Genomic DNA, 14,315 nt, shown 5'->3' with positions numbered 1-14,315 from the left:
GCTACCTTTTTTGCTATTTTTTTGTCCACTCACCCATGACAATCAGTAGCATTTTTCTGCTGCGGATGCCAGGAGCCTTCTTCACTTTACACTGGTAAGTGCCGGAGTCCGACGACTTCAGACCTGACAGGTTGATGGAGGCATCGCCATTCTTGGGGTCGGGTGAATTGAAGTGTACTCGACCCTTCAATGGGGCATAGTAGTCCTCGTAGGCCCTGTCGCCCGAGTACAGGATCACCTGGTCATAGAGACATACAGTAGAAATCTTGGTTAACTTGGAATTACTGTGTATTTATATAAAATCTAGAAAATACATAAAAAAAAAGAAGACAGCTCAAATAGTCAAAATATTCTTTTTAATGCAAAATGTACAGTGGATATATTAAAAGTCTAGGCACCCCTGTTCAAATGCTCCCCATTAACACCCCCCCTCCCCCCAAAAAAGCTATTTTCAAGAGTGGACATAATAATGAGCGCAACTGGGTTCAACATGGTGGCACAAGTGTGCACACCCTCAGAGAAGTGGGGATGTGGTCGTGCTCAGAATTAACCAATCAAATTCAAACTCATGCCAAATGGGAATCGGCTCATCTTTTTCTGACTTTTTTTCCCACATCTAACAGCAACAGCCATGGTCTGCAATAAGCTTCCGCAGCATCAGAGGGATTCGCATTGTAGAAAGGTATCCGTCAGAGGAAGGGTGCAAGAGAATTTCCGATGCATTAAACATATCATCGAACACAGTGAAGAGCGACATCATCAATTGGAGAAAACGTGGCACAAAGCGAGTCAGTGAGACTGCCAAGAGACCGACAGCAACACTGGAGGAGCTGCATGAATTCCTGGCAAGTACTGGTATGCTTTTTAGTAGTTGGGACAACAAAGACTCATCTTCCTCATATATCATGTATATAGTGGGACAACAAAGACTCATCTTCCTCATATATCATGTATATAGGGTAGGATGGTAAGATGGAAGAAGCCGTAGCTTAGAATAAAAAAAAAAACATCCATGTACAGCTACATTTTACAAAAACAAACTTCAACAAACTGAAATCTCCCAAATGCATGTGGGTACTTTTTGGCCATCCTCCCAGAAAGAAGGTTTGGCACGAATACACTGCTCGTCACCAAAAGCGTACCATACGTACAGTGAAACATTGTGGCAGCATCATGCTTTGTGGCAGTTTTTCTTCAGCAGGAGGTGGGGCCTTAGACAAATTGGAGGGAATTAAGAACAGTTCCAAATACCAGTCAGTTTCTTGGAAAACATCCATCCATCTATTTTCTTATCCGCTTATCTTCGCAAGGGTCGCGGGCGCGCTGGAACCTATCCAAGCTGTCTTCGGGCAGTCGGCGGGGCACAGCCTGAACTGGTTGCCAGCCAATCGCAGAGCACACAAAGACGAAGAACAACCATCTGCGCTCACACTCACACCTAGGGACAATTTGGTGTGTTACATGAACCTCTCCCATGCATTTTTTTGGAATATGAGACGAAACCGGAGTACCCGGTGAAAACCCACCCAAGGCATGGGAATACCATGTAAACTCCACACTGGAAGGCCGACGCTGGACTCGAACCCAGCACCTCTGCACTGTGAAGCTGAGTGCTAACCAGTCGTCCACCGCGCTTGGAAAACAATATTTTAAAAGTGCTAAAAAGCCTACTAGAACAAGTGAACGTTATTCGGTGTTAATCAGAGGCACTTATAAATGCCGTGTGATGATTGGTTAATTCCGAACATTACACTTCTTACTGCAGTAGGGGCGGAAGTTGGCCAGGTTTTCTTTGTAATGCGCCAGATGTTTCTGCACCACGGTTGTCCTTGCGGGGATGGATACAAAGCGCTGTTTCATAAAACGAAAGCACCAAGCACCATGGATTAGTTAATCGTGAATTCTCTCGCGGTTGCTCGATTTCCACGGTGGTCCACGTAACCGACTTTTCCGTGAAAACTTTGCCTTTTGGTCGTGAAAATATGGTATTTCCTTTTATGGCTAAATGTAGCTGTTGCATCATTTAATCAGGTGCGCTTTGTAGTCCGGAAATTACGGTAAATCTCATCTAAGAAGAAAATAAAACCATAAGATCTTGCATGTTGGTATGTGGTAGTAAATAATACATATGGTCGAATTATGCTACAGTAATATCTGTGAAAGGTATATAATGATACAATTAATCATTGAGACATAAAAATGGACAGCAATACACACTAAACAGTGGCTAGTACACATGTTAACATACGTCATATTGACTATACATGCATGTACGCGTGTCGAGAGGTATTTGTTCAGGGAATTGAGAAAGCTCTCCAGAGGAGTAAAAGTAAAGCTCTTTTATATCACAATGTCCTTCAGTCTTCCCTACTGGGCCCCAAGGTGGAACAAACAAAGCGGCCAGTGTGGAGTCAAATCAACACCTGCTGTGTCAACAAAGGACAGGAGACCACAATTATGTCCACTCCCCCATTCACCTACACAAACACACCCGCACTCCGGGTCTTAGGAGCAGCGTAAAAATGCAGAAAAATGAAGGCCAGGTGGAGCCAAAAAGAAGACTTAAAGAGTGTGGAACATTTTCCTTCACAACTGGGTGAGAACACAACAGGGTTTTCGCTGCCATGATGAGCACCAGACATATTCATAGCAATACCCCAGGGTGGACTGAAGAAAAACTAAACATTGTACGAGACAGAGAATAATTAAGTTATTGGAGGAGTCAAAACCACCAGAGGAAGTGAAGAGGAAAATCAGTCAATGAGGTTCCAGTTTGCCTCCCCGACCCATTTTGAACTGAAGAATAGCTTGTGGTTCTGCTAGCATGGAACGGAGTGGTATCGGGAAAGGGTAACGGGGGTCAGTGCTCATCTTGTACATATTAACCATAACAGGTAATTCGGTTAAAATTCCACAAGGTTGTCAGCGGGGAGGGAATTGGATGTTTCAACTTTCACCGGGGAACCGAACGTGGGCAGTAATAACAGCAATATGCGAGATGACACCACAAAGAAGAGGAAATTAAATAGCCCCGAGCTCAGCCAGACAAGAATTCTTCCTCAAATACTTCGGGGTGCACAGACAGGAGTCATTTTACACACCTCTTGCCACTTTTTCAGAAAATCTGTAAAACACTATGACCCCGAAAATCATTATGTCCTCCAAAGAGCATTGAGGAATTAAAATGAAAAGCATATGACAAGACAATCTGGTGGTGAGGCAATGGACAGAGGAGCACCACAGCACTTAAGGTCATAAGAAACAGGATCAAATCACCACGTGGCCAGGGTGTTCTCTGTAGACATCTCAGTCTGCAGAGATTAAATACTTTCACTTTTATTTGGTATATGGCACATATGAGGTCACTGCCATGTGATGCCGTTGCATGGTGAGGAACAAGGAAGAGGTGTAAATCATTTGGGAGGCAAATTAAAGGACCGCAATGCTTGAAAACATGCACAAAATGGATTTTACAGGTGAGACGCTTCCAAACTGAGTGGCTGTACCTACAGTGTTTTCTGTAGTAGAGAGCACTTCTCCACAGCAAAATGTAAATATTCCAACACTAATAACTTTGTCCCTTTCAAAATGTGCTATGTTTCCAGCTATGTCTCCTGTTGATTAGTAATGCCTGTTACATAATTGATGTAGCTCACAGACAAACAAGGTTTAATCGATCTGATTGGCTGGCTTTAGCTATATATCTAAAAATTGTGTTTTTGCTTGTTTCGGAAAATGTTCAAATATGCATCTCTAGATATGCCTCTTTTCGGCGACAGTAGCTACTGGGCCCGACATGGTACTACTCTCTGTGCCTCACTATAATCTCATACCAATTGCTCACTTTCTCTGGTCTGAATTAGTTGATAACTTTGCGAACAATGTCCATGTTCACAGTCAAAATTATGAGCGTGAACAGGAAGATGGAATTGCTTAAAGGGCTCGCAAGTCAAAGGCAAATGAATTAACAACTTGGATTCAAATGGAGCAAAACTAGCATTGTTTTGGCTAAGGAAAAAGAAGCCATGCTATGATAGCGCATCCATTAAATCAATGGTCTGAATAAAATGGAATGTCATCTTTAGTCATGTCAACGTAATGATTTTTTAGCATGTTGGCAGCATGTTATTATGTCACTGTTGTTAACATATCAGTGTAACCTGTTAGCTACTGATGCTAATGCTGCTGCGCTAATGAATACCGAGTCACGGAAAACAACTTGATAGCACGGCTACACAGCTACCCAGGGTCAAAATGAGTTAATATGCAGGGTTGTACCGGGCTAATGTCAGACGGATTTCACATCAAAAATGCGAGCCGTGTTTAGAATGGAGGTTGGCTTGGCTGTGTTGTTTGCTGTTTTGACACCTGCCCAACTGAACCACACCAAGGGGAAAGACTAGAGCTTGATTAAAATGAACTTCAGGGTGTTAATGTGAAAACACCCTTGGTTATGAATTAAGAAAGCTGTGGTAAAATACTCCAAAGCTACCATTTTGCTGCAGCGGTTTTTGTCTTTATACCATGGCCAAAAGTCGCCATCACACCAAAAATTTAATGCGGGAGACCTTGTTTCCCCTCCATTGTTGTTTGTTAGTGTGGTTTGTTTTCAACTGACGTGGCTAATGTGGCCCGGTTTTCAAACAGAGCTGGTACTGTTCAGTAGAAAGTGGCAAAAGAGACTGTAAAAACGTTAATAAAATTTTATATGAAGCTATAAAAGGGCTTTCTATACTTTGCTTAAATGTAAAAATCTTGCATAAAAAAGCTTTTCTGGTCCTCTGCTCAAAAGACTATGAATGACATCCAATGTAGTACTGTAATGCAAGGTAAGGTTTTTCTGAGATAATTGCCCTCCTTATCGCCAGAGTCATGTTTTTCTTCCCTATAATTGTTCTCCTGGTACTTCTCACAGGTGGTTACCAGTCATAGCCAACGATCTTCCATTTATAATGTCGGCTGGCAAGAAAAGTTAAACTGCACATAGCTGCGACTAAGTTTTGCACAATCATTCTGATCGCCAGAGAACTGAGAGGTATAAGACTAACATTAAAAAAGGGGTAGACGCTTAACCACATTTTTTGATATATTGGAGCAGAGTTGCCGTAGCAGAAAGTCCTTGTTAGCAAAAAAAACAAGTTCGTTTAGAACATCGTGAACTGAACTCTGAATTTGTGAGCCGAGTTTCAATGTCTCCTCTTACTTAAAACACGCTGATAGGGCTGTGTGATACGGATGAAATTTCATAGATATTTTTGCCTGGTATAAAATATTACTATGGATTTGAAGAAAACTGGATTCCCAGCAATGTGAATGTGCCAGCCTGGAGCCCGTGCTTGAGGCTTTCCATAGAATATTGCATTGTGTAGAGACGCTTTCTTTTATAATCCACAAAAATGATACTGTTGTTCGGCTGCGTGTGACCCTCGCCCCCTTCCCTTGCACCACAAGATGGTTTTCATTGGCTGGCTTTAGCTGTCTATCAACTCCAAACTTGAAAGTACAGTATGTGATTGGTTGGACTGAGCTTTACATGCAACACAAGCGTGACAAGTTGACGTGACTGATATCGTCCTAATTGCGATGATATCTTGAATGTTGATCTCGATTTCGATATAGGATAATGATATAACACCCTGCCCTACAACAATACGCTACTAATCACTGTAAAACAACTACAATCAATGCAACGGTCCATTCTATTTTTTTTTTTTTTTTTTTTACAGTTACAATATGAATGATCTCATACTGTATTTCAAACCCATTATATTTCAAACCCATTAAAAATATCGAAAAAGGTTTCATCATATAAATGTATTGGATTCCAGATCTCACACAATTGAATTGAGAGTTGCCACAAGGTTTCCCAAAATTCTCTATGCTGATAACAGCCTTGAGGGCATGTGGGGATCCATTCATTGGAGGCCTGTAGTTATGTAGTTCTCCCTTTACATGGCTGAGCGCCACGCTGGAAAGGAAAGACACTGGCTGGAATAAAAAGACCCTCCATCACTCCCAGTGTGTGTATGTTTGTGTGTGTGCGTGCGTGTGACAAAGTAAAAGGCGAGAGAATAAACTCACTGGAAATGAATGTGGCTCAAATTACATGTGCTCATACATACTGCATATATTGAAAGCCCTTATAAAAATACACAAGTCGTGTTTGGCGCTGTATTCCATTTCACCTCTTGTTTAATAATCCATGCAGGCACGGTATATTGATGCCAAGTCCCACACGGTGGCCAAACTATCACACCGACATTATGACTTATTTCACTTTGTGGGGCGTACACACAATGACAAAACTGTTGGCACCCTTTCTATTCCAAAAATAAAAACCTAAAATGGTCATCGAAGCACCTTGAAACTGACAAAATTACGACAAAATAAAAATACAGAAAATTAATTCAAAGTGAAGAATTGCTTATTTTTGCATGGGCTGACAGAATTATTTAAAAACAATCACTGAACTGGCTTTTACACAGATGATGGTGCCTTTCATTAGTTTGGCCAATTTCTGCTCAAAGTGTCTCAGATTGGAAGTGTGACTTCAAACAGAATGTTTTCCTCCAAAAAGGATGCAACAATTTTGTCTACGTGTGTGGTTGATGAAAATATGTGCAGAAACCAAACTAACTAGAGAAGACCGGGTTGGAATGATTCTAATGATTTCACAAAAAAAATAAAAATAAATAACACCCAATGTTTCTTGTTCCATTTTTCTAAAAAGAAGTCCAGGTTTGAGGGCAAAGTTTGCACGTACCACTTTGTCTTCCTTCTGGTTGTCTGAGGACAGAAGGCTCCATTCAATATCCAGTGGCCCAGAATCCTCGGGGCTTAAACTGAACATGAATTCTAGTTTTACACTTTCACCGCTGGCTTTCTCAATGGATGTCGGCCCTGAGGATATTATCTCCAGTCCAATGGTCGAACCTGTCGGGAGACACAAACAGAGAATGAGGGCCAATAATTGCATACATTGCATACGGTGCAACAACAGTACAGGGTTATAAAAAGTCTTAACTGGAGCAGAAATAGTTGTTTGCAATAATTAGTTTTTGTCACGGAGGGAATCTGCAATGATTTGCACAACAGACCAAAAAAAAAAGGGGGGGGGGGGACCGGTAAGCTGTCAAATGTTTTGGTTCCAAGAATGCTGCACTCATAAAATAACTATGACTACATCTCGTTGTAGCAGTGAAGTACCTCTTAAAATATGCATTATGTAAAACACAGTGAAAAACACAGTAACGGAGCATAGCTTAACCGAGGGAAGGGGAAGAACCAATGCATGCTGGAGCCCTTCTTAAACTCGGCAGACTCTTCTTAAACACAAATTGACATCATTTCCTGCGGACATCACCTGGGCTAATATTCTCCATTCAAAAAGAGATTTAAATATCAGCAAAGAAGAGTGCATCGAGAATAAAAGTTGTCACATCCTGTCTCAACGCATTCAAATCCAGCAGACAGTCATCCACCCTTGAGTCAGCGGGTGGTGGCTTTAAAAAAAAAAGCAAAAAAATAAAAATAAAAGCGAACCCAGCACCGCCATAATGCCAGTGCCGACCGAATTGCACCGTCAATGTGTAACACTCATAATGTCAAAGACAAATTTACTACAGATTCAAAAAAAAAAACAAACAAAAAAAAAAAAAACAGTTACCGTATTTTCCGAACTATAGGGTGTACCTAAAAGCATTCCATTTTCTCAAAAGCCGACAGTGTGCCTTATAATCCGATGCGCTTTATATAAGATAAGATAAGAAAACCTTTATTAGTCTCGCAATGGAGAAATTCCCAATTCACAGCAGCAAGTTATGAATGGAAGAAGTAGAACAACAAAATATAGGAGCTGCTGGAAAGGCAGCCACTCACGCGGCGCCATCTTGAAGTCAAAATAACAAAAATATGGATCAATATTCTTAATTCCTGGACATAGTATTTAAAATATTGTGTAAAGTGCTTTGTTACAGCTGCAGCAGTTGTGAAAGCTCTATATAAATAAAGCTGTATTGTATTGTATTGTATTGTATTGTACTTCCTTTAGCATAGCTCCATCTAGTGGAAGCATAACGCCACCACAGCCACTACTGTACCTTCTATTCTACGCGCCTTACAATGCGGTGTGCCCTACATATGAAAAACGTTTTAAAATAGGTCATTCAATGAAGGCGCACCTTATATTCTAAAGCGTCCAATAGCGTGGAAAATACGGTAAATGGAAGTGTGCTTCATTATCCTTGCTGGATAAAAACAAAGTCATCATTTCAAGTCACATTTCCCGCTTATCGAGTTCCTACACAAAGACCTGGAGATGGCTAATTGCGAAGGTAATTAAAGTGGTTGCAACAAGAGCCAAACCATGCAACGGTGAACTCTTCATTAACAGCAAAATCTGCATATTCCTTCTGGAAGGTTTTCAATAATGAGATTATTTCCATCCAACAGAGATTTTCACAAACACGGGCAGATCCAGCTTTGTACAACATCCTTTCAAAGGCAATACTTGCAATACCTTCTCCCAAGCCATTGAAACACGCCGCCTGTTTTATTAATGTGACAGACATAAGGGGGTGCGGGCAGCCCCCTTGGTTGTTTCAATCCCATTTACATAGCATAGCATGTGCATGGTCAAGGTGACTGCCAACGTATCAAAAATGCAAATGTAATACTGATCGCAATTATTCCTCTGAAGAAGCCTTTAAAAAAAAAAAAACATTTTAATACCCCAGTCTATTGCATAAAATAAGGTCCAAGGTCTTTGCCCTGCGGGTATGAACAGCGGCAGCTAAAGGTTGAGCTCTCTGCCTCATTTCACAACCAGCAGCTCAATTTCATGCTGGAACTGGGCTATATTTGCACAACTGAATTAAAATACGTGTACAGTCACAAGCACTGTTGCTGAGGCTTAGAGCCATTGAGCATTTTTCACAAACATGCTTTTTACAGCATAGCCATTGGTGCTCCAGCTGGTCGTTTGAACATTTTGACAGACTTTCATGGACCTGAGCCGTTGCCTTTGGCCAAAGACAAGGAAAGCAATATGGAGAAAACTGTCACTCTCACAATTGATTAAAAAAAAAAAAAAAAAAAAAAAAAAATTTACGAGACGGAATCTTGGTCATTTTTTTCAAAGGCGCGTCGAAAGCGGAGAAAAATGCATTCAGTGAACAAAACTACCATCAGTCTAATCTACCGGTAAATGAATCACAGCCCATGTAGGATTTGTCTAAAATGCAGTCCATTTTCGTCCACACAAATGTGAAAGCGTGTCAACGCATGATATCATGTCAGCTTTGTGTACGCAAAGGCTGCTTTGGCGGGTGGCCCGCAGGTGACAGCAGTGCCAGGGCAGAGGAACACAGACCGAGAGTATCAGTTGATTCCAAATTCAGTCCACACATGGGAAGTTATAAAGCTGTCAAATCCAGCTAGTGCAAGAACAGCCGCTACTAGAGGGACGGTGCGAAATGCATACGACTTAGATTGAGTACGAATAACTACTGTAACCTGCAACTACAGCGTGACACAGACTCGGAAAATTCAACCTTTGAATGTTGAATACGGGAAGCATAAAAATGAGTGACTGTAATTCCAAAGAACACCAAACACAACAACACATTCAATTATCAAATGAACTGACAACTATTTTAATACAGTAATCATTTGAAGACAGTGTTTCACTTAAAAGTGACCATATCCGCTGATATCTGCCTTGAAACAGTATTCATTTGTTTTTGTAAGTATTCGGTCACAGCCCTAAATTGTTACTTTACGTACAACAAAAACATACATTCGATATACCCCCTTGGCTGCAACTCCACAACACCATTTTTCAACTTCCAAATTCAATTGTAAAACACGACGCCTCGAGTACTTGTGCACTTGCAATGAATAATTTGCATCCGGTATTCAAAGCTTGAACAATATTTGCAAAATCTCAGATACTGGATTTGTCACTTGTGTGATCTAAGCTACGGTATGTCCCTTTAAATCCATCGAGCATCACTGATGTCTGAAAAATACCCTAAATCGGGGGTCGGCAACATGCGGCTCCAGAGCCGCATGCGGCTCTTTAGCGACATCTAGTGGCTCCCTGGAGCTTTATAAAAAATGTTTGAAAATGGAAAAAGATTTTGATAGTAGGCTACAGCTCCTAAAAAGGAGAGCTGTGGTGTTGGTTTTTTAAAACGTACACTTTATTTAACAGAGATGAAAGTGGACTTTTCTGAAAATTCCGGAAAAAATAAATAAATAAATAAACGTGTGTGTGTGTGTGTGTGTGTGTGTGTGTGTGTGTGTGTGTGTGCGCACACACGACAACAGCTAAGCTAAGTTAGCCGACATGACACTCGAAGTCGGAGGGACACGATTTTCTGCCAATCTGTGTTTTTCCCTTTTTGGCCAAATATATTTTTTACGACAACTGTCTTGTTGACGGCGTCTTTTATTCGTTCCACTGGGGTTTAGCAGGTGTGTTTATAAAGAGACGAAAATTGTTTGGGGACTATCCCCCACGTTCTAGTTGAGATGGTATAACCCAAGAGGCAAAATGACGCTTGCTACTGTTGTTGCGAGTTGCCATTCGTTCTACTAAACCATTAGTCAAACGCCATCATGCCTTCTGTCATTATTACACAAACAAAAATCTCTTTACTGTTACTAGTGTTAGTGTCTCAATATGGCTAAGCTCGTGAAAGCAATACAACGAACTCAAACGCGTCTTCGTTCAATGTTGTCAACTAATATCCGGATTATGCAAATTTTCCTCAATTCTCCGGAGAAATTTTCATAAAAATTTGAAAAACCCGGAAATTCCGGGAAAATCCGGAGGACTTTCATCTCTGATTTATGCTTTTAACAGTCTTGACAAACACAGACACGTCTGCGTCCGACTCTCTTCTCGTTCGACTCGAGAGGCATTCAAAGACAGCCCCCGAAAAACGGAAATTAATGATCACTTCACTGACACTAAGAAAAGCGAAAATAATGCACCAAAACAAAAAATCAAGCGAGGAAATCACAAAATAAATTCTATGGGGGCGTTTGTGAACACACAACAAAGGAATGAATAACAAACAATTCTGAGACAGTCCAGTCTCCTACATACAAACAGCATGTGTTTCCTTCATTGTAAGTTTTATAGAAGGCTTTTATTTTTTTGCGGCTCCAGACATATTTGTTTTTTGTTTTTTTTTTGTCCTATACGGCTCTTTCAACATTTTGGGTTGCCGACCCCTGCCCTAAACAAATACTCAGAGAAAAAACGTCTGTGACGGAACATATCAGGACTCAGCCTTCATTTCGTATGACACGCAATCAAAGAAGTAAACTGACCTTTGCTTTCCAATGTAATAAAACAGATTACGTCACAAGACCAGTCGTAAATCCAGCTGTTAAACAAACATACGCAGCAGTTAATTTGAGCTCAGGTTTGATACGATACGAAGATAATGTTTACGTCTCAACGCGGTAGGGAGGGGCAACCCATGATTTGGGGCGTCAATGGTGGCTAATAACAAGTCGACCCTAACTGTGTATGGCACCGTGTGTCTTTGTAAGTGTCAAACTCACCCCTGATTCGACTGCTCTGTAAATCCCAGCATGGTTACTGAGAGACCGGAAATGAGCAGAAGGAATTCAGGGTGTCAGCATGCCTCATTCAATACTCCCACTTCCTCTCACCTACTTTCATCCAGCAATTGTGCCAACTCTCCGTCTCGTTATCCCACCCTGCCCTCCAACTTGTGGAGTGACTGAGGAGACCTCCAATTCTCTCCGGTGTTACTGATTGCATCTCTGTTCGACCCCCCCGCCCCCTCCCCGTCCCGCCCCTCCTTCCACCTTTGTCGGCATACAATGGGGAGTGAATCCTGTCTCCTGGCAACCAAGTCCTCGGAGAAGGGTGGGTTGCTGTGGCGAGTGAGAACCGGTGTTCGGAAAAGGGAGGAGATAGGGAGAGCTTGAGTGACAATGGGCAGCGCAAAACGCGGGTTTAGTCGGCAACGCTGTGGCAGGTTAAATGGAAAGGAGTTCAAATGTATGTGGCCCACCTTATATATAATATAATATAATTCTAAATATACGGGATTTACATAAGCATTGGGCATGGGATCAGGAATTGCAATTGTGACTCGGGAGAAATTTTATCATCAATTAAATGATGGTTACATTCCTAATGTTGCAGGTAAAGAGCTTTTTTTCACTTCGCCTCGAAGGTCTTTTGTGTGATGAGCAGCATAATGCTGCCAGGGGTTGTTCCATTAAAAAAAAAAAAAAAAAAACAAACTCATTGATTGTCCATTTTTTTCCAACACGAAACTGTATAAATGCTGCTGTAAAGTATAACTAACTACAAAGTTTTGACTTGGTGATGTAATTGGCAGCAGGAAACTACTTTCCTACAACAAATACAAGTGGATGAAACTACAATAGTGCGTGTGTGTGTGTGTGTGTGTGTGTGTGTGTGTGTGTGTGTGTGTGTGTGTGTGTGTGTTGCACATTGCAGCTTCAGCAGACACCGATAAAGCCTGAAACCAGGACAGTCTAACAAGCTAACTTTTTTTTTTTGTAGCTCATCTTCTGGCCAGGCCAAAATGTTCTGGCAGAGGCCACCGAGGATCATAAAGCTCCTTTCTCCATCCTTTGACGTGAAAGGGCATGAGTGTGAAACTTCCATCCGAGCACTCGGGGGCAGGGGGCTAAATATTTCAGGCTCACAGGGGTCGGGGTGCAGGTCAACAACAATGGGAACGACCTTACCAACAGTGAAAGAGGTGACTGACAATGTAAAGTGATTGAGCTGCCTGAACCTTTCGGAATTTAAGGTGTTGTGCTGCTACTGGCAAGGGTTTGTTTGAAATAATGTGAGCTAGATACATAATGTATGATTGCGTAAAAAACAAACCAAAAAACAATCCAAACATAGCCTTTAAATGAGAGTAAATATTTTCCTGAATAGCAAATAATGATGGAATAAATACGACATTAGTGATTCATGATTGTAAACTTGCAGTCTCGGGGCCAGTGGAACGAGTGAATTAAATAGCTTAGACACTCTCGCCATCACAAACAGTTAAGCCGGTCCCCTGTGACTGTGCCGGAGAGCACATCAATTATCTTGCTCACAAGCACAAGATAACTTCTTAACGTGGTTGCTGCTCAGAAGGAAGCCTCTGAATACTCGCCCAAGTGTACCCAGAGGAATTTAAAGCAATGTGTGCGCCCTGTGTGCTTTGGTAGTGACGTTTATTTAGTGTTGCACAGGGCTGGGAATGTGGAACCATTATGATTGTGCTGTAATGCAGGCTGAAAGCTCCACTTAGCACACCGTGAAGCCATCAATTCCCCAGTGAGTATGACCTAAAGGCTGTTTTGACATAACTGGACATTAAATGATAAAGGGGTGACAAATGGTACGCACTTTACTTTGCGGCGCGGGGCATTTGACAGCTTTTAAAAGGGGGGCCGTTGGCGATGTTTTGAGGTTATTGCAGTGGACGTCCACAGAAGAGATTGTTGACTTGTAGACACGCATTGACAAGCGCTAGATGAACTATGGAAGGTCTAGACTTACTTTCTGGAACAATTCATGAATACCCTGCAACTGCTGTTTTGCTAAACTATCATTAGCTGGGATCGGCCCCAGTACACCAGCGACCCGAGTGAGGATAAGTGGTTCGGAAAATGGATGGATGGCTGGACAAAAAAGCGGTGACTTAATTATTATTCATGATTTTAAATGAGTGAAACTCCTACCATCCAGTGAGAAATAACTGGTGGTGCTGAACAATAGAGGCAACAGAGGAACTATTGTCAAGAGGGAAGGAGGGATTGCAAAGGAGGAGGGATTTCAATTCCCATTGGCGTTTATTTAATGGGTCAGTAAATGAAAAACTCAGCAAGTCTTAATTGTACTTGCTACGTCATCGTCAGGGGAAGTGCACTTTTAATTTCAAGTATGTACTACCATTTCACAAGTGGCTTCCGAAACTCTCTGCCACCAGGGGGTTGATCAGCAGCAAACTCGAGCTGGAATCTGACTCAGCGGCAAAGGCTTACGAGTGTTCGTGAATGTTGTTTTTCGTCAGGGTTCGTGAAAACAAAAAACAAAAAAAAAGTTTTAAATATTGTAAGAATTTAGTTTCACTTCACGATTGTTTATTCATTGCGGCCAACCTACTGAAATTCACTTCCATAACAATTTGTCAGAATTTCCATATTTTATACACACACACACACACACACACACACACACACACACACACACACACACACACTACATATAAAATACAGTCAAACTTCGATACAAT

The 14,315-nt window shown here is 41.5% G+C and overlaps 1 protein-coding gene across 1 annotated transcript in view; it reads right to left on the bottom strand.

Annotated features, from left to right (window-relative positions):
* The window catches only part of cxadr (CXADR Ig-like cell adhesion molecule), a 43,571-nt gene that overhangs the window by 11,569 nt on the left and 17,687 nt on the right, over positions 1-14,315 (bottom strand). Inside the window, exons 3-4 of the mRNA XM_019895291.1 lie at positions 6,764-6,933; positions 34-238 (exon numbers count right to left, since the gene is read on the bottom strand). Coding sequence (XP_019750850.1) covers positions 34-238; positions 6,764-6,933 — 375 coding nt within the window. The remainder of the gene's footprint in view (positions 1-33; positions 239-6,763; positions 6,934-14,315) is intronic.

Source organism: Hippocampus comes, unplaced genomic scaffold, assembly GCF_001891065.2.
Source record: "Hippocampus comes isolate QL1 unplaced genomic scaffold, H_comes_QL1_v1.1 scaffold177, whole genome shotgun sequence".
NCBI lineage: Eukaryota > Metazoa > Chordata > Actinopteri > Syngnathiformes > Syngnathidae > Hippocampus > Hippocampus comes.
This window is presented reverse-complemented; position numbering and strand designations above follow the sequence as displayed.